The sequence below is a fragment of the Pezoporus wallicus genome, unplaced genomic scaffold, assembly GCF_028554395.1.
Source record: "Pezoporus wallicus isolate ANWC-B61680 ecotype Strahan unplaced genomic scaffold, APGP_CSIRO_Pwel_v1 contig_5879, whole genome shotgun sequence".
NCBI classification, from domain to species: Eukaryota; Metazoa; Chordata; class Aves; order Psittaciformes; family Psittacidae; genus Pezoporus; species Pezoporus wallicus.
Window position 1 is genome coordinate 153,882 of NW_026637549.1, and position 27,667 is coordinate 181,548.

At 36.0% G+C, this 27,667-nt stretch overlaps 1 protein-coding gene across 2 annotated transcripts in view; it reads right to left on the reverse strand.

The window, feature by feature from the left end:
* The window catches only part of DGKB (diacylglycerol kinase beta), a 206,011-nt gene that overhangs the window by 135,327 nt on the left and 43,017 nt on the right, over positions 1 to 27,667 (reverse strand). For both annotated transcript variants that reach the window (XM_057406184.1, XM_057406185.1), the window contains exons 3-4: positions 12,217 to 12,293; positions 7,557 to 7,577 (exon numbers count right to left, since the gene is read on the reverse strand). In XM_057406184.1, coding sequence (XP_057262167.1) covers positions 7,557 to 7,577; positions 12,217 to 12,293 — 98 coding nt within the window. The remainder of the gene's footprint in view (positions 1 to 7,556; positions 7,578 to 12,216; positions 12,294 to 27,667) is intronic.

Below are 27,667 nucleotides of genomic sequence, written 5' to 3' on the forward strand. Positions count from 1 at the left end.
AACATATGAGCCAGGCAGGCACAGAAGGAAACACCAGTGACTATCAATCCTTCCAATCTTGTTAGCACCTTTGTCTCTGCTGCATCTCCGCTCCTTTAATTCTTTTCCCCCTTTCTGGCAGCAGTCAAGAGGACTTCTGTATTTCTGTTCTCTCTACAGAAGTATGCAAGAGCCAGTCCTTTAATATTCACTTTTTATAGAACATGTAATGATGAAAGACCTAAAGAAGAGGAAGACAGCTGAAGAGTTTGCACAGGTCTTGCCAACTGTTTGTTAGCACCAGCTTTTAGTCTGGGGTTACAGCAAAGTCTTTGTCAAAGCAAATTCTCTGTCAAAGGGAAAGCATAATAAAATACAATGAGATTTTTCTATAACTTTTCTTGATAAACCACTGACTTCTTATGTGAAGGAGATGTGTTAATTCTACAGTACCTGCCATTCCTTCATGAATTTACATGCTGCACAGAGAAATGTAGTCAAACTCGAGCAGGTGCAGATTTACACAAATATTATGAAACAATAACTGGCCAAGCAAATAGGATAAGAATGAAGCTTTGTTCAATGGAAAAAATGTTCAATGTGAAGTGAAAATTTTCTCCACAATCTGTTTTGCTTTGTGGAGGCAGCTGTTCCCCAAAACCATTATCCTGCCATAAATATTACTGCAAATTGACTTCATGTCAATCTGACTTTGTCATGCAAAGCTGGGGCAAATGTTTCCCTGCAGATAAGAAACTTTCTCATGCTTCATGATCCTTTTCCAGGTGGACATTTAGGGCCCAAAGCAAAATCCTTCTGGATGGCTTTACCTACGTAAGTTTCTTTTGAACAGTAGATTCCCAGAATATGCGAGACTCCAGGAGAAATAAATGGAGGACAGTCTATGCTTAATATGCTTAAAAAAAAAAATCTCTAATTACCATGATAAGAGTTCTGTTTTTTCTCAAGCACTCACTGATAAGTACATTAGACTAATTTAGCGCTAGTTCACAGAGGGTGAGTCTCTAAATCTCAGGAAATACAAGAATTCAAGGACTGGTTTCCAAGTAGCAGCTATGACTATACCTGGTAAAATAACAGACAATTTCAGGTGCCTTCTAATTTTGCATCAGATATACACAGACGAATCCTCAACAGAAGATACAAGACTTGCTCACGTCTCTGATCCAATTATGGCTGCAACATGCTATGGAAGTGCCTTAAAATACCTGATTTTGACTAGATAGCAGGCTTCTAACACCTTGTAGGCTGGAAAGGAAGAGGATGAACTACATCTGCACTCCCAGATCAGTAGGTCATAAAATCTGCCTTAAAAGAACTATCTAACTGAAAGCACGGAATCAGTTCTATAAAGTCTAGTGTCTTTGCAGAGAACAGTATCTGTCCTTCCACAATCCAGAGCAGATGTACCGTATTCTGCTCATCCTCCACTACATACAGAATAGGAATGAACAGGACTGATCTTGGGGGACTGGTTGTATACAACAGTGTTGCCTTCTAGTTCCTAAAAAAAAAAAAATCAGTGATGTCACAAAATTTCTCACAGTAAGTTTTACACTGAAAATCTGCACTGGTGGGAGCTGAGGAATCACGAGCATGCGACTCACAGGAATCATAAGCAAGTACACACAGGAAACCATAACCCAACAGTCTGACACACTGTCAGCAATTTTCACTGGCCTCTTACTTCTTACAAGATATGAAACATTCATACAGCTATTGCATTCCCCAAATAAATTAAACTTTCTCCCCTATTGCAGTAAGCCAAAGTTAATACTCCTTAAATCATGTATTTCAGGCTCTGGTGTCCCTAACTACAAATTACCCTTACTCCAGGTAAAACAAGCCAGCTGTGGAAATTCACCCCTTTTTTCTCCATCTCACAGATCAGAAGTAGCGAATGGGGAAGGGGTAAGAAGCGGGTAACTAGTGGAAAAAAAAGAAAACATTAAACTGTGAGTATTTGACTTCTTCCTTTCTCCTACTGCAGCTAAGCTGTGAAATTTTATAATTGTTCTTCTGCTTTACTGACAATACGCAAAAATCAAAGATCAAGAAAAATCCAAGTATGCACACTGTGAAGATTTATGCATTTATGTGTATGCTCTGTGCCAACATACACATAAGTGCATAAATCATACAAAGAACTCTCCATGGTACAGACATCAGAACTCAATACATCCCTAACACTGAGAACACACAGAAAAGGTTTCTCAGTAAAAAACAGGATACATGTAAAGCAAGCTCTGCATCCTTAATTATAAAGAAAATCATTCAGAGGTTTTAATTATGCAATGTAATATTTTAACTCCTACCATACTAAGACATTTGAAAAGGAAATTAATTTAGTTGAAAAAATTGCCAACATTTGATTCACGATCTACCCTAACACCAAACTGCAACAGAAGACTTCTGTCTCCTACATTTTCCTAGCTAATATAAATGCAATAAGCAGTTCTGCTGGAAGACATGTAAGAGGAAGTAAGAGAAGCTATATCACTCCACTTTCTTTCTTCTCACAACACGCACAAAAGCAACTTCGTTAATAGTCTCTTGAAAACAAAAAATAAGTTTTCATTGTGGGTGAGGAAGGGGGCAGGGAGGGGCAGAATAATAACTCCTTTTATTCCTCCCCACCACACTGGCCACATAAATGGGAACAAGACATGTAGTGTTTGGAATTAATCTCCACCCATGAATTCTTTAAAAATAACACATTCTTTTTGGTCTTTTTCATCTTTCAAATTTGCATAAAATATTTCAACATAAGCCACTGTTTTTGTCATCCTGAAAAACAGGGTGGGAGGGGGAGGGAGAAATCATTCAGCTTCAACAGAGTTCCATGAAATATGGTTTTCACTTATTACAGAGAATGTTTCAGAGATAATGGAAAGGTAATTATATTGAAATGTAATTTTCAATTAATTACTTTTTAAATTATGCTGCCGGATACCCAAATGGTGCCACAAATGTAGAGGATATTTAGCTTTAATCTACTGACAGTAATAGCTCTGGGTTATTTTTGTTTGTAGGTCCACTTAATCGACAATTTCTTTTTAAGCAATTTATATTGACCCAATATCTGAAAAAACAGCTTCTGAAAAAGAAGTAGATATTACAGGGCCTTGATTCACACATGTCAACAATCACATACATTAATGATACTGTATTACTGACAATTCCATGACTAGCTGTGAAAAGGAATGCTAAAGCATCCCCAGTAAAAGTCCACGGGTTTAAGATTCATTGACTCGGACAAGGTTTTAAAACCTGACTTTCGACAAAATACAGGGGAATGTGGTGTGTCAAAAAATCAGATACCATATAGAGAGGGTTAATAAGTTAGAAAACATGATTTACATGAGAACGTATAGATTTTTGGGCATTTTAAATGTATTTCTAATCTTCATAAATCAGAAATTCAAATTAAGTTTGGAATTCATCATGGAGAAAACCTTTGTGCATCAGGGTTAAGTCTGATTTAAACTGAAAGGCATTTTCTGATCTTAGCATTTGATTTAATACTTTTTTACATAATTAATTTGAAAGTTCTGGTAACCAAATAAATTAATTTTTAGCTAAAGCAGAATGCAAATTCTCATCTACTCAGACAACAGTCTACAGGAAAAGAACCCAAAACAATAAAATCACATGCTGTCACAGGCTGCTCCTACCAAATACCCCATATGGACAACTATTTTAATACTATCAATACTAGAGATATATAACTGACAAAATTTTCCCTCAACTAACATATCTCTTCAAAAACACTCAAAACAGATATGAGAAGACTCAATTTTTATGCACTAACTAGATTTCTAAGCATAACCTTGTACTATGTTCTCATGTTATTAAAATAAATTGATGCTAATTACTAAAATAAATCTGGAACGTATTCACCAACGATGGCAGTGTCATCCTAGTCTTATATCTGTGTAAGAAAAAACAAACTTTACTAACAGGTTTTCTTTAGTACATCATCATAGGTGTGTGTAAGTTTGTATATCAAAAGTACTACACACATAAATACATAAATTTAATAAACATCCTATATTGACATATAAAGGTGGGTTTTTTTAAGAAGAAAGAATGCTAAGGCACATACATGTAGAAGGATATTTTATTACCGATTAATGTTAAAAGAAATATCCATAAATTATTACATACTGTATAGACTGAAGAACAGACAGCTTAATATTCTATAATGGCAATATAACAATCAATAAATAAACTAAATGTACCCTTTCTGAGGGACTTTTTTCTGTGTTTGTTTCACTTTAAGAACAACGTAGCTGATTTCAAATTAACATGAAAATATGAGGTTAGCATTTTTCACACATTATTACTCAATACCATAATTGGTACCATATTTATACTGTTTTCATCCTGTTAGAGGAACTGAAATGTTGTCAGAGTAGTCTGTCACTCTTCAAATAAAATATGTTAAAAATAAAACAGACCCTAGTGTGACCCTCATTTATTTTTATTTTTTTTTCCCCCTTTGGAAATGTTGTAGCTTTAAGTATCATACTCTTTGGCACAGAATAATCCCTTTGGCCTGAATATCAAGACAGCTTAAAATTCTCTACCCACCTAAATAGGGTGGTACCCTAATAAACCAAAAAAAAAAAACCACAAAAACTCTCTTTCTTTTAAAATACTTTGAAACACTAGCTAATGAACATCAGAACTGTAAAGTCATCCTTGAGTTAGCCATTTAACAATAAGAATTAGGCAGGTAACATGTAAATGAAAACAGTATTGAGGCTCGTAAATCTTCAACCTAAGTGTCCTGGGTTCAGCAGTAGCAGTCATTTTTCTCGTTCTTAGTAGCTGCTGCAGTGTTGTGGTTTTGACTTTCAGCCTTGGAATAGCACTGATAACACTGATGTTTTTAGCTGTTGCTCAGTAATGTTTACTGTGACCAAGGACTTCCCAAGTCTCATGTTCTGCCAGGGAGGAGGGGAAGCCGGGAGGAAGCAGAGACAGGACACCTGACCCAAACTAGCCAAAGGGGTATTCCATACCACAGCACATCATGCCCAATATACGAACTGAGGAGCAGTTACCTGGAAGGGCTAGATCACTGCTCGGGTCGGGCTGGGTATCAGTCGGCAGGTGGCAAGCGGATGTATTCTCTTCCCTTGTTATCTCCCTTATCATTATTATTATTGGTGGTAGCAGTAGTGGTTTGTGTTATACCTTAGTTACTGGACTGCTCTTATCTCGACTCATAGGAGTTACATTCTTTTGATTCTCCTCCCAATCCCTCTGGGAGCAGGGGGAGAAATGGTGGGGGAGAGTGAGTGAGCACCTGCATGGTTCTGGGTTGCCGGCTGGGCTTAAACCACAACAGTTCTTTTTGGTGTCCAACATGGGGCATGAAGGGTTGAGATAACAACAGATCTGACCAGAGTGTGTACCAAGACAAAGAAGGTACTGTGCAATAAAAAAAAAAAAAAAAAAGGTTAAAAATGGGATCTTAAGGCAGAGAGGGGAAGTATCAAAAAGAAAGGAAGATATAAAGGAGGAAGAGATGTTAGCACAGACTGAGGAAAAGAGACAGAGGGACCACTAAAGATGATTAAAAAGTATTCAAAACTGAACACTTGCAGCAGAAAATGACTATCTGAAACATTTTACACCTCGGTGCCCTCAACACTTTACACAGAAAGCAGGCTCACAAGTCAGATTGCCAGAATCTCTGCCTGGCAGGCTTCCCAACCCTCTAGGTATCCTGGAAGCTGTTTCCCTAGAAAAATCTGCCCAGAAATCCAGAAAAACAGAGTGCCCAGTGTCTGAAGGGTAGAGTTTTCTGCTGGTGATACATACAAGCTACACAATTTTTCTCTTTTGTAGCTAGAAAGACACAACATCCTTTATTAGCTATAAGTTCCTTGTATGTTGGGCACTGGCTTCTCCTACATAATAGATAAGCTATATTTCTTCACACCCTACTAACTCTTCTGTAAGTTAGTTCAAACTTGAGTTCCCTTTGTTCAATCATTTTGGTCAAAAGCAGAAATGTATGGTTTCTGCAGCACCTCTTGATAGAAAATTATAGCTTCCTATCTGCAGTAGGAATACTTCACTTTATATAAGAAGGCAAGGTCCTTACAGTAAATCAGTATCTTCTATAAAATCAAAGGATGCAGCAAAGAGAAACAGCACAAAAATCCTTCTTTCACTCCGTATTTCTCTGTGCTTGAAATTTTAACAAGTTTTCCACTTATGACAATGGTCCTAAGACCCAACTTTTTCTTACAAGTCTTGTCTTAGTCTCAGACCATCATGGCCACAGGAATACTATTACAATGTCCCAGTAATGTATTTTGCTTCTTCAAGACCAAACCACAGTGATGCTTTGCAATCATCTTATGATCAGCTACTGTACACAGTAAGTTATCTGCCAATGTCACAAGTTTCAGGGTACACCACACTATGCTCTGCCCTAGTGCATCTCATTCCTTTTACTATAGTCCATAATATCAAGCTTTTCCAGTGTAATATTCATATTTTTCTCCTTTTTTAGCAAGAATTCCCAGACTTGGTTTAGCGAGTTGATTTTATTAGCATCCATCTACTTCTTTTGACTAGGTTATTATCAAAAATAACTAACGCGATTAGTGGTCCTAGACACACTGCTTTAACCTGAATACCTTCTCTTCCAGGACCCAATGCAGTCACTCTGTTAGCTTACTAAAAAACTAATGTCGGTCATCTAAAGAAAACTGAGCCCTTTTGTTAACAGGGAGTACTGCTCTCAGTAACACACCTCCAAAAGCTCAAATGGCCTTTGACCCCGTAAAGGAGGGGTTCCAAAAAAACGAATCCTTTCAGTCTCTAAACTTTTTCATGGTTCTCATGTTCCAGCACAGCAGAGCATGGGCTTTTTAACACCTCTGTGCTACAAAGGAAGAATAACTAGGTCATTTTAAAAACTAGTTCATTTGATTACTCCTTCTTCTCCGGCTTCTTTTATTTTTCATTATATTTTTATATCTGGTTTTAGGCTGCTGAAGCTTCTCAGGAGTAGAGACTTGGGATGACGATCAGCTATTTAACCATTTCTCTTGCAATTGTGGTAAAGTCACAATTGCGTAAAGCACCCTACAAGCCTTATTCAAACTATTAAATCTTCAATTTTAAGCCTGGTATATATAAATGGCATTATACAGTTTTAGAAACAGTACTTTTCTCTGAGATTTGTTATTGTCATTTCAGAATAATACAAACCATTATGAGATCTCACTAGTAAGCAGAAATTTCTATGACAAGTATGGAACAAGTTAATTACTCGCTCTGAATTTTTCATGTTCCTCTCAATTAATGTTAGCAATATTATGTACTGTGAATGACAAAATGAAATTCACCTACTGAAAAAGTCTGCCAGCAGAAAAAGAATGCACTTTGCTCTAAGCTTTAAATATTTGTCTATTGACAGAATAGCCACATGCAGCATTAATAAGTGATTTCTCAATAAAAGCCTACAAAATAAAAGATATTGCTCCTATGCATAGCAAAAGGAAAAAAAAAATCAAATTAAGATTACTTACTTGATTAAGTATATCTTGTTTCTGTAATGCATGCAAGGAAGGAAAGAACACACATACATTAGTGCAGTGTCATAACACTTAGGCTCTGTTTTTAGAATAGAACTATTTTTGTTGAAAGGTTAGTGATGTAAATGAACAGGTTTAAGACATTAGACAGAATATGCCATTTTCTTGCATTAGTGCATATGCCCAGAAAATGGTTCTGTCAGCATTCTAGTCTTGATTAGAGAGTGCAAGCAATTTATTTTTAACCATACAATGACAGATAACCAACAGAAAAAAAGTAAATACAATGTTTGTCTTTCTCTGTGTACTTTAAAAAAGTAACAAAAATTATCTGCTGTCAAGAATAGTTGTTAATGAAATAACTTAAACGGAAATGAATGGTAATGGTAATTTCATAAATACATTAACAACAAAAGGAGGGCTAAGGAGAATTTCCTTCCTTCACTGGATGAAAACATAGTGACAGGATGAGGAAAAAGGCTGAAGTACCTAACACCTTCTTTGCCTCAGTCTTTAACAGTAAGACTGTTCTCTGGGTACCCATCCCATTGAGCTGGAAGCCAGGGAGGGGGAGCAGATTGACACCCCCATAATCTAAGGGGAAACAATTAGCAACTTTGGAGTAGGCAAATGATTTCAACCTGACTGTAAACATCCTGCCAAACTTGGGGCTTCACTTGTCTGGGCAGATCCAGCCATGGAATGCACCTTGCGTCATGCACTCATTGCCATAACCTTCCTGATCTTTCTGCGTATGCAGATTTATTCTTTTTATCCACATCTGGAGCACTGCCCTGCTCCATGCTGCAGCCTGACTGCTTGTCTGGTTGAGATCCCTCCACCTACTTTTCATGTCACTCTTCATGAACTGATTAAGCTTAAGAGCTCGAGATGGTAACTAAGAAAGCAAGTAACCAAGAAACCCCCCCAGAGGATGACAACACTAGGACTACAAGCACACAATGGTGTGTACTTACTGCCCATTTAGATACAGTCTTTCTCTCCATCTGCTTTCCTAATTCTTGCTAGCCTATTCAGTGCTCCTTTCAAAATGAAATGGCCAAAATTAATTACTTAAATATTCTTTCCATCATCTGGGATTTATTTTATAAATCACAGCTCTCTAGGTGGCAGATCTTAACCTACCTATGTGATTTACATCAGGTATAAAATCTATTCTTAATTGCATATTTGACACTGACTTCGAAAAGGTGGCAGAGCAAAGCTTCAGTAGCATTTGTAGGAGTTTTAGTCATCTCCCTTTCATTGAAAGCAGAGAGTAAAAGCTCAATAAACAAACTCCCTATACTGGATGACCTTCTGACAATCAGATACATCATTTCCACTAAGCCCAAAAAACACTCACTCAACAAGATATAAGACAATGGAAAAACAAACCAGATGACTTCATGTAACAAGTTTCAAATACCAATAGCTTTTCTTTTGCTATTTCCATCCCATTACATCAGCTTGTGACAAAAAACTGCAATACAGAAGGAAGAGAGTGGAATAAATTCCTGAACCCCTTAAGCAGGGAGACGCTTGAAACAGGAAGTTCTTAATGCTTTTTTTTAAAGTACATAAATTTGTCAGTCTGCTAAATCTGCCACAGCTTTATGCCCCATGTTTATTGGTAAAAAACTGGCACCACCTTTTGTTAGAAAATTTGAGTGCTTATGACATAATGATCTAGGAAATGAAGAGCTAAAACAGAAACACGATGGTATCCTTACAAAACACAACAAAATGGAACTGCTGTCTTCAGTATGTAGAAGAGCTGCATTACGACTGATGCAGCCGAAATCAGTCGATTTTTGTCATCTCTTTTAGAGATAACAATTAATTAATTAACTAGTACATCCAACTCATGAAGTCCTCATCCAACCAGATACAATCAGCTTGCAAATCATTTGTAAAGAGATTATTCATGTGGCAGGGTGAATCTAAGCGAAACATATACCTGTGCAAAGGCAGTTCTGACTTGGCATATTTATTCAACTGCAGATGAAATTTCAGTCATTTTGCTCCCAGTTCAGTAGCTTATAGCATAAAACTTGAGCTAATAAATTCTAATAGATCCAAAGTAGCTTCACTGCTAGCTGTGTTTTCCTTATGCTGCACTCCCCGAAGTCTACGTGCTAAGCAGCGAAGTACAAAAGCTATCAGGGTTAGCCTAGGTCCAACGTTGATCAAGTAATAGTGAATCACTTGACCCCTGCTGAGACACTGAAGCCATTACAGGGTGCATGGCTTGCATTCCTTCCACCCCTTCCATCCTCCCATCCTATTCACAGGCTTAGGTGCTCTTCTGCTCTATAATCCCTGCATATTTTGATACATTGGTAGGATTCTACAAATAGCTGTAAACTGAAGAACACCAGGAAACACCAAAGTGTCACAGACTAAGCTGTGCCACCTGCCTACCAATGGGAACTGTTGAATGAATTCCTTGTTTTGCTTTCCTTGTACACACCGCTTTTGCTTTACCTGCTAAACTGACAATAAACCCACTGTGTTTATTAACTCCAGCTTGACACAAATTCTGCCAATTCACCTGCTTTCAGTTAGAGCAGTTATCCCAGGTGCCCCTACTGATCACTTTTTGCTATGATTCAACCTCCACATACCCCCAAACTGGAGGAACAACTTTGCTGAAAGAGACTAATCTCACAACTTCAAGTACTGATTTGTTTACACACAAATTTGACAATGTATTATCTACATGGCAACATGTTATTTAAATACCCATATATTATTTTGTACTTTAAAAGTTTACACTTCACAAATCTGAAAATGTATGATAACTGAAAATAAGTGAAGAATTTTGAGAAAAAATTTGAATAATAAATTAAGACTATTCTATCAGAATCTAAAAGCACAAAGAAAACTGCAGAATTGGGAAAAATAAAAGCAAGCACTGAATTTGTAAATCAACAGTTCAAACTTTTCAAAAAAAAAAAAAAACAAAACAAAAACCCAAAAAAAAAGTCAACCAACAAAAAACAAACAAACAAACCCAACAAAATAAAACAAAAGTGGGTCTACATTCTAACAAAAATAAATTCAGGTCCTACAAACAATATTTACATTTGAGAATAAATTAGTTGGTCGCATCATTCCCATCCTTTTATAACCTATGAGTCTATTTAACTATAATAATGGAGATTTCATACAATCATTTACCAGATCAACTTATATTTTACTTAATTATGAAATATTTTCTTCAGAAACTGACTATACGAACATTCTGCTTTGCAAAGTTCAAAGTGACAAATACTTTTTCAATATTTAATGAGTTATAACTTCTTTACTTGACAATAATTTGTCTTTTACATCCTGAAATGTAAGATTAAGTAATTTGCATTTTTCTACCCTGAACATAAGACAGTCAGAAACATTACTAATAGAAACATTACTGAAATACTTTTTTATTTAGCCAAACTTTGAGTCACACTATTAGGATGTGCTAAGCAGATGCAAATTGCAATTGGGGATAACAAAAGAAAACAACTGTCTTTTTCTACCAGCCAAACCAGAATACTTTGTCTAGTAGTGAATCTGTAGAGACAATAAACATGCGCACACACTTTTTTTCCACCTGAATTCTTCATATTGTCAGAAAAAAATTCTCCTTTAATAATGGGGATCCCACTACGAGAAACAAAGCAAGATAAATAGAATTTTAAAAGTAAACTTAACTGAACAGGTACTACTTTTCTAACTTTCATAATTATGTTTAACATTTTGGATATTTGAAAAGAATTGGGAAGCATGTTAACCGACCCAAGAGAGTTTTATTTTTTTTGTGTCTGTGTGCTGGTTTTGGTTGTGATCAATTTCTTCATAGTAGTCAGTATGAGGCTATGTTTTGGATTGGTACTGAAAACAGGTAATACAGGGATGTTTTCATTATTACTGAGCAGTGCTTACATAAAGTCAAGGCCTTTTCTCAGTCTCACAGGCTGGGGTGTAGAAGTTGGGAGGGGACACAGCTGTGACAGCTGACCCTAAATGACCGAAGGTATACTCCATATCATATGATATCATACTCAGCATATAAACTAGGGGAAGAAGAAAAGAGGGGGGAATGTTTGGGGTGATGGCATTTGTCTTCCCAAGTCACCATACTTGTCTTTGGAAGACTTATTTGTCTTGGGAATTAAGATCTCTGTGATTTCTGCTCTCCCGGAGATGGCCAAACACCTGCCTGCCAATGGGAACTGGTGAATGAACTCCTTGTTTTGCTTTCCTTGTACACGCAGCTTTTGCTTTTCCTGTTAAACCGACTTCATCTCAACCCACGAGTCTTCTCACCTTTACTCTTCCAATTCTCTCCCCCTTCCCACCAGGGAGGAGTGAGTGAGCAACTGTGAGAGGCTTAGTTGCCAGCTGGGCCTAAACCATGAAAGTCTGCTTAAATCTTAGAAAAGATAATGTGGTTTTATGTAAATTACTAAGCAGGTATGTCTAATGTGATATTTATAAACTTCTAGTTCTTCAAAATATTCACATTTTTATTTTCCGAACATTTTCAAATACCCAAACACCTGATTTATAAACATTTTTCTGTTTCAAATGCTTAGATTTGGTACAACATTTGTAAATATTTCTCGCCACCATTTCTGACCACTGAAGAAAGAAGAAGAAGAATTACCCCTTCAGGATTATATTTTGCTAACACACCACTGCCATGGAATTCTTCTAAGACATCCTTAATTTTCTTGGTGGAATCTGGATGAAGAATAAGAGAGAGAAAATGAAAATAGAGAAAACTGGTTTACAAAATATAAACCGTAATTAAAAAATCAAAAGCCAAACTGCTAATAGCTTTTCTCAATGAATATTAGTAATTTTCTCTAGCTGCATGAGAGCTGTGGGTAAAGAAAATGATAACATACTATCCCATCTCATTAAGTAATACAAAAATCAGCAAGTAAACACAAAATGCTCAGAAGCAAACAGTCTTTGACCTAATCCTTAACTATTGTTAATTAGCATATGTCTGAAAGAGCTGTTTGCAAGGACTATTTCAAGTCAGTTTTGTTGTCCTTGAAACACAAGTCATCTATGGAATACAGTCATTCCCAACAGTGCTACTGAATCATCTCTGGCACAGCTGCCAGTAACTGGAGGACTTAGAATCACAGAATAGTTAGGGTTGGAAAGGAGAAAACTGGAGAAAAAAAAGTATTTTTTTCTTTAATCATATCACAGAAAACAAATGTTGCTATTGACACCTCAATTTTTGCAGACTTTTAAGATATTCTAACCACTGTCAGCTACAATAACTTTACAACAACTTTTGTCTAACAATTGTGCAAAATCCCTGTAGTTCAGAAGCACATAGATCTAACCTTTCCAGTTTGTTTTTAACTGTCTACATGCAGAATAACAAAACAATTATTTCAATAAGTAGCCACTACATACAACTCTTAAACTCAGATTTGCTTAGAATACATCACGCACATAACCATTTTTCAAGCTTAAATATCTCAGCAATACAACAAAAATAACTGTAATTCAATGTTTTCTTTAAAATGCAGTAGTTGAGTGCATACTACTCAAATGTGCATAATGGACAAAACACAGAAGCAAACTGTAAACTAGTAATGAGTAACAGATGCATTACAGAAGAAAGCAAGTAAAATTCATGGCTGCACATTTATTTGTACAACAAAACCTAGAAGGAAAGGAGAGAAGCAAAGAGTACACCAAGAACAGAACTATCACATGAGCCATTAGTTAAACCCTTTAAATTATAAACATTAGGACCTAGACTTCCTGATTTTAATTGCATCAACAAAATATAGCATTGTAATAGTTCTTACAAGTAAAAGAAATTCAGCACCTCAGACCTGAAGTACGCTTACAAAAAAAAAATGTTTTTAGCATTTATCAGGAAAGGATTTCAAAAATAGCTTTGTAACAGCTCGTAACAGCTATAAACACCAGTAAAATTCCATTTTAAGAGGTGCTGGAGGAGTTGTTTCCCCCCTCTCACACAGTTTAGAATGTAATAAGAATGGCTTTTCCCAATGTTTGTCATTTTAAGATTTTTTTTTAAATGGAAACAGCCAAGACTATGTGTGGCCTCAATAAACAGTCCATTTTCACTAATCACATGTATGTCAATGTTATTGACAACTGTAAGTAACGGAGTTTAGCTGGTCTCATGATCACTTACAACATGTATTTACTTGATAAAGTCATTTATAGTCATATTGTGTCATTTGAAATACAGCAAATAATTACAACTTCGAGTGTAAAAAAACATTAATCAATACAACAAGAAATAAAATTTATGAAGAACTGTAAACAGAAGATGATGGGTTAGATATTTATTGATGAGGACAAGAACACAAATTGATAAGTGACAAAATTTCTTCACTTCATCTTTATTATTTCTATATGTTTTTCAGTAGTCATATGCAGGGTTGTATACAAAACTTACAGTATCTTATGATAATGAAGTCAAGAAGTACCAAAGCAGCAGTGTGAGGTGAGCAGATGTATGACAGAGGTGACTCAATCTCATACTAAAATAGGATTTTTCTACACTTCGGAGGAAAGAGGTTAGACACACATCAAATAGAAAGACAGCAGGGTCTCCTCACACACCTTGTATCATCCACAGTAAATAAATACATAAATAAAATAGAAATAGCCCACTCTGTAGCAATTTTAAACAGTGTCTTGAGGTTCTTCTCCCAGTGATGGCCATCCTTCTTTCATGTTTTGCCAGTTAAAAACTATTTAAGTTAGTATTATGCCTATGCAACCATAATTAAAACAGAAAACCTGTCTTTTGTTATTTATTAAAAATAAATTCTTTGCTTTATTTTATTCATACTCCTCTTAAACAAGTATCATTATGAAAGAAAATATACTCTATTCCAGCAACAATATGACTGGTCTCCTTTTTTCTGCATGAGCTTAAAGCAGTCATATCTAAAAAAACATAATTAATTCCATGCTTGAAATAACTGACATGAAAAAAGGGTCTGCGGATGTAAATTCTGCTTTAGTTGTCCCAGCAAAACTCTTCAAGAGATTTTCACATTCTGGACAGGAGTTCTATTTATTACAAGCACGACGACATACATTTCACAGCCAAGACAGAACCCATTTTTCAGTCTTTTGTTACAGTCAATCATTTTTTTAGTTCCTTTGACAGTATCCAAACTAACATAAATAAGTATCTTTTAAAATGCTCAGAATGACAGAACAATATTTTAAGTGAAACACCAACTATCTTTTGCATGCGTACTCTTCAAAGTGCTGACACTCCTCAGAACCCATGAATCTTCCACAGCTTCTCGTAGGCAAACTAATGTTAGGAACATGTTCTATCTTTAAGAAGCTGACCTAAAGAAATATGAAGAATAGGATAATTTTCAAGTTTCATTCTCATTTGGGGATTAGAAATACAAGCGGTATTGCCTTGGAAAGCTCTACGCCCACAAAAATTAGAAACTCCAATAACATTTTCTCAGTTCTTCTTTAAAAAAGTACATGCTTTCTGTCAAAAACAGACCAAAATTCCAGAAAATATAGACAGAAGTAACACGGAAGTTTTTCTAGCTTTTCTTTCCCTAAGCTTTTTAACCAGGAAATTAAAACAATGCCATGCATTACAGTTTAGTCTGATCGAAATCATCTACATATTAACTTGAAAATGGTGGTGCAAACATAAGCACCAAACGAGAACCTGCATTCTCACTTACCTACAAGTACGTGTTCTGCATAACTCAGCAACTTACCTCTGTGAACAGTCTCAAATTCATAAGCACCACTCATGTTAAAATACAAATTCACTGTCTTAGTCTTAGTGATTTCTTAAATTAAGGACAAATTCCTCCTTTATCTAAGCCTTTGTATTCCAAGTTCTCCTCAAGAGAGGCACTTTCTAAATATGTCTAGATATAGCACGTAGCCTGTTACTGCAGAGCTTAAATCCCATCTTATCTGCAAAGCTATAGCTGGCACATTATGAATTTCATGTAGCTTTAAATATAAAGCTTGTTTCAAGTAACAGCTCTATTTTTTTTTGTTCTCACAACTTCATTTTTACCCACTAGCCCAGTGAATGCCCATGCTTTGGGCCTTCACTCACAATACAGAAGACCTTCAAGTCTCTCCTCTGCCTGAATGGATTCAAACTCTTATCCTTAAAACCCATCTTCTGCTGCAATTTGGATAGCATGCTGCAGTGGTCATCTAGTCAAGAGAGTGGAAAGAGAAAGAGAAACTGGGGACCAAGAATCAGAGCTTCCTTTGGATGAGGTGAGACATGGCTTCCCACCTAAGGCTCCAGTGAGTCTGGGGCAGAACAGGCTAGGCATGGTGTAGAAGACTGCTATCTGAAAAGCTATTACTAGTACGGGGGGGGAAAGTAGATGGATTCCACACAGAGCTGCAGAAATTTTATTTTAACATAAAGATTCCAAAGCAATAGATTTATAGATGAGACCTGGGCTAATGTATTGTTTCAGAATAAAGGCAAACCAATTAAAAGAATGACAATAGAAACAAGAAACCTACACATGTAACAGTAGAAGTGTCAAAGTGTCTTTTTCTTAACTGTCTTTCAGTCCTAACAAAGATACATTTTATAACTGATGACAAATTTACATACTAAGTTCAAAACCATTTAAGATTTAGCCCACATTAAAAATTATGATTCACTTTTTAAAATGACTCAACTTCAGATGAGTAAGACTGAGCACTCAGCTGAGACTGGAATTTGGTATACCATTCCCCCATAATCAGAAAACACAAAACAGAAGGAAAGCTTGCCCAGATCACATACTTTGTCTACATTTTCTTCCCATCCTCCCTGCAAAAAAAAATCCTTGAAAAGGAAAAAAAAAAAAAAAAAAAAGACCATATTGTATTCATAAAAGTTTTTAAATTTAAAGGGAAATAAACACTAGAAAACAATGACTGGATTAAGAGTAATTCCCTTAGAAATTCAGGTATGTTTTTCAATCTCAACAGAATTTCATCATAGCCTCCATACTTACTGGACTATAACAGCTTAACTACCTAACACTTAATTTTAACACCTACAATAAAAAGCAAAGTAGTAACCACTTTCTACCTCTACATTCCTTTTGTAAGCTTTATACAATATGAAAAATATCACAGGCATCCAAAATCCTCTCATGATCAAGTTCAGAATTTATGTAGAAGCCACAGAGCTGTCTTCTATGCATCTGCTTATAACTGAGAAGGAAAAAAAAAAAAAAAAAAAAGGTGCAACCTTCAATATTCAATTTTCTCCATGCCAACAAAGCCTAGCTCAAATTCAAAAACCCTGCTTGCTGGATAAGCCAATTGGGGAAAATCCAGCACTTAGTTGACATCACAATTTTTACACAAGTTCTTATTCTTCTGTGGACTTTTTTCTTTTGTGGATGCATTCATTCAAAAATGTGTGTGCGTATATAAATGTATGCATATAGCTTTTTTTGTTGTTGTTTTTGCGGGTTTTTACATAGCTTATTTTATTCAGAGAACTGGATAATGCTTTTGCTCAAGCTATTGATCTTCTTAATCTAAAGTTTTACTGGTCCAGAAACACCAGTATGTTAAAAAGGCCAAACCTGGCAACACATCTGTATACAGCACAGAAAGGTAAAAACTCTTCAACTTACAACAAAAAAAAAAGTTGTTCCAGTAAAAATATGCTTTTTCTAGTATGACTCAGTCTTGCAGTCTGTCTGAATTGGGAAGAGACACCTAATGGTTGACACTGAACCAGAAGGCAGTGGCTTACATGTCCTATATTTCCTATACACATGGCTGTAGGGTCCCTGGCAAAGCTCTTTTAACACAGGTCAAGACTGAGCTTTGATTTGTGACTTGTAAATGGTCTTTTGATGTGAATTTAACAAAAGAAGCAAGCATTTAAGACCTTAAGTGAGATAAACACTCGATTTTGATTTTCTCTATTTATAATATAAAACCCATTGCAGCCTTGAAAAGAGTGGCCAGGCTGGGAAGGCAATCACTGTCCAGCGGTCTAAAGTAGTCTTACCTTCACTAGTTGCTAGCTATGGTTTGGGTAACACTCCCTGAACTGGAGAATTTGACTGACTACACCTTCCAGCAAACCACATTCCCACTGAATTATCTGATAAACAATTTAGAAAAAGCTTAGAAATGCAGGCAGAATTAGATGATAATAAATACGGTGGTGAGTGACCTCTGCAACAGGGAATGCAGGAGGTGGAAGAAGAAGCAGGTGAGGGAGGTGAGAACCACAGCTCCTGCTGCAGAAGACAACTTCCTCCTGACACCCAAAGCAGGAGCTGTCTCTTCCACCCATCCTCCCTGCTGCCCAGCATCACAAGGAGGAAAATTGATCCATTCTACCCATTGCTACATAATGAACGATACTTACACAATCAAGGACTTGAGAAAAAAGCAATACTGACTGCATGTGCCAGCACATCTTTAGTTCACATTTATAAAAAATGTCCACCAAACCCCAACTCCCTACCTCGTATGTTCAAACGAAGGTATATTGCAGAAAACAGGGTACTGGGGACGAATAAGGGGGAGGCTTAATTTTTATCTGCCAGTGGGATAAGCTTTAAAAGGAAGAAATAAGGAAAGGACAAAAATGTACTCCAGGACTTGAGAGGAACTAGAGATAATTCCTGCGTGTACTTCAAAACATTTTGAAAGGTAAAATAATTAATCAAATCTTAAATTTAAAAATTACTACAGCTAACTTAGTTTGTTTTGAACATTCAGAAAATTAAGGCCCAAAGAGTTTGAAAAAAATCTTCAGAGGACTTCTCTGAGAACAAGTTCACAAAGTGAGAAAATCATTGCAAGTCATTCTACTACTCAGCTTCAACATGCAGTATTTGTGCACATAGTCAATACGCTGTACTTGAAGAAACCCACTCCCCTGAGACAGGGAAGCGGGAGACACCTCAGGAGACCTCTCCAGCCCTCAGATTCCATCACCCCACTTAAGCTTGAAAAGTAATGCAAAACCTTCAGCAAGTAACTTTGCGGCTCCTTCTTTCCCTTTTCTCATTTCCTGCTTATTTATAGCTGGTCACAGTATCTGATAAAGGCTGCCAACTCATAACCTTTCCAGTCAGAATGATGATAAAACCATTCTTTATTAAATTAAGGAAGTAATATTATTGACAAGATATTTCACCCCAAACACTAACTGTAAGCACTAACCTTCTAACAGTGAAAAATCGGATCAGTCTGATTTGAAATTTAGCAGATGTTATTTCTGATTTTAAGTGGAAACAGGAAAATAGCTTTATAAATTGAGAATATTTGTACTGGTCTTGAATCTTACATTAAAAACAACAACCAAAAAATACAGTAGTTCATTTGTTTCTACTTCCCCAAAATTATTCGTTATGAGTTTTAATATGTATTCTTTGAACTCATTACCTATTTAACCTAAATTTTAATTAAGGCTTCAAAAATTATTGTATAAGATATATTAACATACAGCATGTATGTCTTTACTTTGAAGACCTTGGGGGAAGAAGCTTCTTGGGTGGTATAAGTTGTCTGGAACAGTTAGGGGTTGTTGCTTGTAGGGTTTTGTTGTTCGTTTGTCTTCTACCCCATTTCCTTATGAACAGGCTGCCTGAAAACCCATGTTTCATAGAATCATAGAATGGTTAGTGACAGAAAGCACCTTACAATCATCTAGTCCCAACCACCCTGTCACAGGCAGGGACACTTCCCACTAGACCAGGCTGCTCAAAGATCCATCCAGCCTGGCCTTGAATACTTCCAGAGAGAAGCCTTCACGAGTTCCTTGGGGAGCATGTTCCAGTGCCTCACCACTCTCACAGTAAAAAGTTTCTTCCTGCTATTTATTCATTGCAAGACATAATTTCAATGCTACATCTGGTTCTTCCATTCTTCCATGCAGCAAGGTCTTAGAAATGGTTTTACACTCTTCTTAAAGCAGTAAAATTTAATGGTTATTTCCCCCTCCACCAATTTTGCTTTGTAGTGTTTCTTGCAAATATTATATCCTCATAATGTTTGCTTATATGTTTCTTCCAAAGTTTCACATTAGTTTTACTCTTCCTCTTACAAAGTTTTACAGGTTTATAAAAGGAAAGTTCTTAACACCCTATGTACTGAAACTGTATTTCAGATATTAATTTTAGTTCTCAACATTGGAGGCAACACTTCTGAATTTTACCTGTGGCAATTTTCTTAACATACAATATAAATGATGGGTCAAGGGATTAATTTTAAAACTAAAAATCCAACTCAAATTTGGTTTTGTCTTACAGGGTTTTGATCCATCAGAACACATCTCTCTTCCACTTCAAGATGTGCTTACTATTTCAAAAGAAATGTTACTTAAAAACATAATCTCCACTTCTGGAATCATTTTCTGTCTTGGGAGGAAAGGATTTAAAATCTTGAACTACAAATGGTGAAGGTTCCTGCCCTTAATAGTAATAAAATGGTTTTCCTTTGTCTTTCCTAAATTTGATTCCTGAACTTCTGCTCTTTGTGATCACAGGCTTGTTATAGTAGAGAAGAACTGCTGAAAGTGTTCACTAGAGCCTGCTCTCCCCAGGACTCAGAGAAACAAGTCTTGACAACTCTGTCAGAAGATTTTCAGTATTTAGTAGCAATCCAAAATATCAAGAACTCCATCAAGCACTTGTTGCTGCTACTGTTATTGTATACCACTGTTTTGGCATGCCCAAAATTCTCTGCTGCCTGATTAGTTTTGGATGAGACTCCACATGATGCATTTATATACACACTGTATACATTAACATACAATGTTGCTAAGCCCACCATTTTAGTTTACATGTACATTGAACATGTATATTCAATGTCATGAATTCAGATGAAACTTTGCCATCAATCAGATATTACCTGATCTACCCTACCAAACCTCTATAAAAAAAAAATAACATTAAGGTGGCCATATATACTGTGGAAAAAAGAAGAAAAAGTGTCCTCTGCGTTCTATACATCTTTGGACAGCATAAGCAGATTTGACCATTACATGGTATTTTATATTTGTTAAAACTGTGCTGCTCTAGTCTACATTATGAGAAATTGCCTGAAATTTCATGACTCAATACTCATTAAAAATAAATATGTTAAAAAATATTATTGCCTATATTAAGCCTCTGAATTTTGCATTTCCTTTGTACAGGGTTTTTAAGTTTGCTCATGTTTAAAGTGTTGACATTGAGCAGCAGTTCTAATTTTCCACCATTTATGCCGCGAATCTTGCCATAATTCCATTTTGGATATAATCTTTGAGTACTTATAGTATTACAGGTGTTGAGCCTGTGGAAACATTAATATCATAGGAAGTTTAAAGTCAGTCACTGAAAAAGTAATAATTGTGTTGTTCACAGGAATGAACTACTGAGTAAGACATCTGCCCAGCAGTCACAGGCTCCAAACCACTGCTTGATTACAATGGCATGGTCTGATGCAGAGATTGTTTCCACTGTGGTATTTACACATACAGCTACCTTAAAATAAAAAAAAATAAAAAATAAAAAATAAATAAATTAAAAAAAACCCACACAAACAAAAAAAAAAAAACACAAACAATTCCCGTTCCAGAACTAACTTTTAGGATAATATTGTTCTCCTAATGCCCAGGAACTTGAAATTTAATAAAATAAAAGCCTGATAAGAGGCTACAAGTTTGTCTTAATTAATATGGAGTTTTCCTATTTCCATTACTACAGCGAGGCAACTCAGTATTTGTATTATACCTTCACACATTAACTAAGGCTAATATATGCTCATTTATCTTAACAATTGCCATTGCAAGCCTATTCTGGGAAGTTATGTTTATTGCTCTGAGAAAGAGCTTCAAGTACTACTTCTATAAATCCAGCTGTGGAGTTCAAAATTTAAAAAAAAAAAAAAAGGTGTCCATCTAAGCCATCTGTGCTCAAGTTCACAATCAAACAGGTCTTTTACAGCACTGCTGTACCAAGTCTTTATTTTGTTAGCATGAAATACTTTGTCCTATTAATTAACTTTTCTCTCATTAATCTCTTAAAAGGCTTTACAGATAATACTGACCATAACGGACATTACCTGAGAGTACAAGAGAGACATACTAGGCACGGACATCAAGGAAAAGAAAGCTTGTAAGGACGTTTTGTGCTTCTGTAGATCTGTGCTCTGCTGATCATTGTTTCATGCATCTCAAATCCTTTCCCTTCCACAGCAAATACATTAGACCTGAATTCTATATCTTCCTTAGTTCAAAGAGATTTCATCTTCCACCTTTCCAATTTAATATCGAAGCTGGAATAGGACAATTCTCCACTCACTCCAGGACACTTAAGAAGACAGGAAGCAAGAATAAACCTTATAATAGAGTCCACTGATAAAGGCAGCATTAAACCCTACTACCAGGACCACTTGTAACTTTATCCAGTGACATTTTAATGTTGAAAAAACAGTCCTCTGAGAGGGACACTCCAAGGAAGACTGCATTTTCATGGAAGCTTCCCTAGCAAGGTAATAACATTATTCAGATAATGTTTAGAGAGCTTTCTAATCATCCTGAACTATGTAATTTAAGAAGTTTAATACACGTGGGTTATTTGCCCTGTACAGGCTTTGAAGCCAAAGGCCATTTGCTCTCTTTAGCTTTACTTCTTTCCCCATTACCATTTTATGGAATTTATTCAGCTAATAAAACAAAATATATAAATTCTCAGCCATCTCTGTTCTAATCCCTCAGAAATATGTTTAATCCTAAAATAATCCTATAATCAGTTTTCCACTGTTTCATCCCATCAATCTGTTCTTCACTACTTAATTTTTCTCCAATCCTATTCCCCAGCATAGATGTTTGCTCTTTTGTGTACTACCACCAATCAGTAGCTTTTGTGTGATGGATACAGTAACACACAGGTATCTGTGTTTCAAAACTTGTCTCTCCAGCCTTGTAAGTTTACCTCCTTGACTTTGAGGACAAAAGAATCCCTTTGTCACAAAGTTTTATTTTAGGGAAATGCAAAATGGACTGCTTTCAGCAAATCTGAGTCACAGGGAAGACACACCTTTTTCCAAAAGGAATTCTCTTGAGAAACGAGTGAGACGTACTACAGACGTAGACAGATTTTTGCCTTAAAACACTGATGATGGACTGTTGGATAAATATACTAGAATTAATGAACAAAGACGCAATTATGAAATCATCATGTGGAAATGATGGAAGCCAACTGACTCCTACTTCCGGAACAAGTTTAATCACTGAGCGTACAGAAAAAAAGATATACATGAAAGAAACCTACCACCCAATAAACCAAAAACCCCACCAAATAAACTGGGCAAAATGCAGCTTATACCATATACAAATGCATGTAACTTAACTGAGTGAAAGGTAAAACAGAGTTCTACAAATTATGAGTACATACATAGTAAGAGTGCTTCTTATCTATGCTAACCAAGATAAAGAACTTGTTAAATAAGTACAAAACTTTCAGAGTTAAGTTTTATTAACCTGGAGTTTATTCCTAATATTTCCAAGACATAAAATCATCTTAAATGTATTTCTAACATTCTCAAGGTTTGGGGTTTGTGGATTTGGGTTTTTTTGGTTGGTTGGGGGTTTTGTTTGTGCAGGTTTTTTGTTTAGACATCAATTAGTGACCTATACCATTTATTTGAATATTTTAACCAAAGGTTTGGACCAGGAGAGGAACCAGTCCCTGACTCAAGTCAAGCAGATTTTATTATTATTAAAAATATTTAAAGATACTTCTGTTAATTTTGCTTTGAATACTATTGCATAACATGCTGACATCTATAAAAATCCACTGAAAATACAAAGCTATGGAGAGTGCTATAATGATGAACTCAAGATTTCAGGACTTTTGCCATTGCCTAGTAGGACAGGACTCTAAAATAAAACATGGCAGTGTCTGTCTTTCCTTTAACTACGGCTCAGCAGATTCCACTTGGAGCAGTAACTATTGCTATAAAACATCTTTGAATTAGTTACCTTAGAGGCTTTACTAGAGGCGTATGGAATACACCGGGTACCACCATCTTCTTTCGTTACCCTTCCCAGTTCTCAAAAAAACCCTATATTAATGTTAGTAGACTATCATCCTTTTACAGTTCAAACAACAGTGTAAGGCAAATGAAATTTTTCCACCTTTTTTTTTTTTCCAGAATAAGATCTTATAAACAATGACTGGAAAACCCTGGTGACAGCACACATACAACAGGATCTCTCATAATAAAACATTCCCGCTTCCAAATTTACACACCTATTAATCATTTGATTTTCTCACCTCAGTGAAATCTAAGCAGGAAAAAAAATTAGGAAGGAGATAAATCTATTTACTAAAATATCTTTTCTGTCACCTATGCTTCTAACTACAAAGATATTCATTCCCCTAAACTTCATTTAAAGTCTATTCAGAAGAAAAAGATACATGTCTAGTTACTGTAAGCCTACTGTAAGCTTATTGAAATGTTTTACAAACATGTAGACCTAAAGCGCAGGTATTAGAACAACATTAAATTATCTAATCTAGTAGCAAAACACCAGTAACATGACTCTGGCATTCATCAACTTAATGTCGCCAAGGACAAAAGGGAACATAACAGTAATGAACCAAAAACGCTTCCAGGACACAGGATTCAAATTTATATCCCTTCCTAATCCATCCAATCCTACCTCAGTATGCTCACACAGGACATGTTTGTTTATTTAATTTTATATTGTTCAGTTAGGAAGATTAACAATGATACTCTCCAGAGCATCTAAGATCAAGACAACTTCAGCAAAGATGATCTGACAGACCAAAAGCATGCAGAAAAGCCACAAGAAGGAAAGGAGGACAAAGAGTTAATCACAAAAAAGGATAAAAGGAACAAGACAAAGAAAAAATGTTCCATCACACACTCTCTACATGGGGGAGGGGGGGAGGGAAAAAAAAAAAACTCAAAACCAACAAAACACAACAGAACAACAAAAAAACAAACAAAACAAAAAAACACTACAAATTACTATTACAGCATTTGGAAATAAGAAACTGCAGTTGCAAGCAGAACCTTAACTTTTCCCAAATTTCTGTATTCATCATTACCTCGCAGCTGAACATTCCAAAAGTTCTAAACGTCTGATTATTGTAAGTATTTAAATACAGTAATATGTTAATAAAATAATTTGATTTAAGCAAAGAAAAAGGGACAAAAGGATGATCATAAACAGATTCACTTAAAAACCTGGGGAACAGACTAGGTGAGAGGGAGCTACACTCCAGTCCCAGTGTAGTTACATGCCAAATAAATGGAAGAGTAAACCACCCGTTAGCTTTTTGACTGAACTCCTTGTGGAGATCAGGCTTACTAGGCATAGCTTGCCTTCTTTCAGGAAAAGACAATGAAAAGGAAAGTTGGTTGATTCACTGTAAAACATCAGAAAGTCCAAAGGAAAAAAAAAACAAAACAAAACCAGAAAACAAGACTACAGCTCTTTGTCAAAGGATGGTAAAGGAAACATTTTAGACTTTTCCCTTGCTTTTCAAGCTGGGCTTTTCCTTTCCCATGTTACATCCTGTTTCAAAATTAGAAAAAGCAAAACATTTGAAAACCTGTTGTAAAAACGCTGCTCTAGAACATTTTGACTCAAGGATTCTGTTCTTGAAAAAAAGAAATTGGAAGACCTGCAGTGTAAGAAGTCCTTACTGCCAAGCAGCAGTAAGTGCAATGTGAAGTAAACAGTATCTTATTAAAAGATCTAAGACATTTCACCTCAAATCAAAATAAACTCTAATGTCTATGAGGACAAGCTGAACAGTATGGTTTTTCTTTAAGCAGTTATACCATGCTTTATTAGTGTATAGTATGTTTTAAATACCACTGTACAGATAAACATAAACTATAAAACCAGAATTTACTGAATAATAACTATTTAGCAGTTAACATGCTTCCCTAACAAATACAATTAACAGTAAACATATGTCATTTTTACTTGATGCCTAGGATGATCCAAGCTGATCCGTTCCACACCTTCTGCAGTTCCAGCCTGATATGTTGTTCATTCTCTTCCACGAGAAATTCTCTTAAAACGTAATTTTTTAAGCTTGGGTGTTCTCTGATTAGGCATGTAAGAAAACTGGCCACATTTATGCTCAAGTTTCTCCCAGAGCAATGACTTGGGTTTTTTTTTTAGTATTTTTTTAACATCATCTGCACTTACAAAAATAAAGCTTATCCCAGACTATGCATTAAAAAAAAAAAATGACAGAGAATAAATTACTTACTAGCTTTCAATATGTATGAGATCATGGCTTCAAGATAAGTCATACAATAAAGACCCAGTCTCCTGAAGTAGTAACGCACAACCATCTGCACCAATAAGAAATATGCCAGACTCTTATCAGAGTATCTCAAGTTTAGTGTCACTCACATATAGCAAACCAGGGAAAGCATTCATATAAATCACACTAAAATAATCTATGATTTACACCCCTTTTCTGTGTCTTCTAACTTTTAAATCTGGGGGAAAAAAAAAAAACACAAAAGAAAAAAAAAGCCAAGATAAGTATATAAATAAAATGGTTAGATAGGATAACTTTGGACAACAAAGGAGGATAACTTTAGACAACAAAGTAAAGGTTGAAATTTTTGAAGTTGCCTTCAGGAAACAGATCACCCAAATCAAAATTTTAAGGCTATTAGGAAATCTCTTTAATGATTTTACTTACATTTAATGTTACTTTTAAGACTGTGCAAACTATTTGCTTTCGTCCTATGAAAACACTGATAAAATTTTAGTAGAAATTTTCTTTCTTAAAAAGAAAACCAAACGCTTCAGTAGATAACATAGTCCAATAAACCAAATATTCATATTTTTTGACAATAAGGTATAACTTGCTTTTTTTTTTTCCTCCCAAGTAAAATATTTCAATTTAATTCTGCAAGCATCCAAATGTTTCAAAAGGAACACTGCAATGTTTTGTTTCAAAAGAATTTGTTGGTTTGTGTGCCTACAAATGGCGCTATTATGTAAAGATACTCTGATTAGCTTGAATCAGGCACTGGAGGAATTCTAGAGCTCCTGAAATAAACTGAAAATAGACTCCAGCTGTGCTGCTGCACCAGCTAACTGCTCATTTCTAGCTTAGCAGTCTTTACACTACATTGTGAAGTACAGCACAAGCATATTAATGCTCTGGGAAATTCCCAAGCATCAGTCTTTTATCTGTGTAAGAAGATCCAAGTCAGCATCCATGACCTGTCCACAGAGCCCCTTTATGGTTCTGTGCAGGTTCCCAGGTTCACTCACGAGCATCCATTCCCTTGCCAAACAGCATCATAAGGATGGCCTTAAGCAGAAGTGGAAAGCTGTTTCTATGGGGACTGGATACAGCACTGCTGCAAGAGGATGGTGGATACATGGCGGGAGGACATGAATTCTGGCAGGGAAGGGGTGGAAATGGGGACATCCATCTAAAATAGGTAGGGGTAGCTGCTACCTCCTGCCAAGAACACAAATAAGGAGGAGGACAGTGTGCAGGCAGCCAGAGCTTCTCAACAGCTCAACAAAGCAACATGGCTGCCCATGCTGGACATGCTGTGTACAGAAAATACACCACTTTCCTGGTATCGGAATTCAAGTCATTCCCTGGAAACCTTCCCACAAATGCAAAAATGTGCATCATCTGGAGTTAATTGTAACCACATAAAAGCTGAAAAATCAGAATGAAGGCTTCCCATTCAGCCTGCTGTGTATCCTGTGAAGGCACTGAGTACTTTACAAAGATGAAGAATTGACTTCCACTTAATTTTTAACAGAACAGCTATAATTCATGTTGTTTAAAAGCTTGCATGCGACTCAGTACTATTTGAATACAGAACAAAAACTACACTTTTTAAGTATTATTTCCTACCTTTCTGAGAACACATGAATTAATTCCTCTGCCAGAGGAATACTGTCTATATTTTTACTCTCACCTTCTTCCCAGTTCTCTAGCTTCTCTCTTCACCCAACCCTCATATAAGCCCTTGATAATGTCATGCATACTACCTTGCTTCCCATTAAGCTTTGTTTCCTCTTTGCCTTTACTTTTATTGTATTT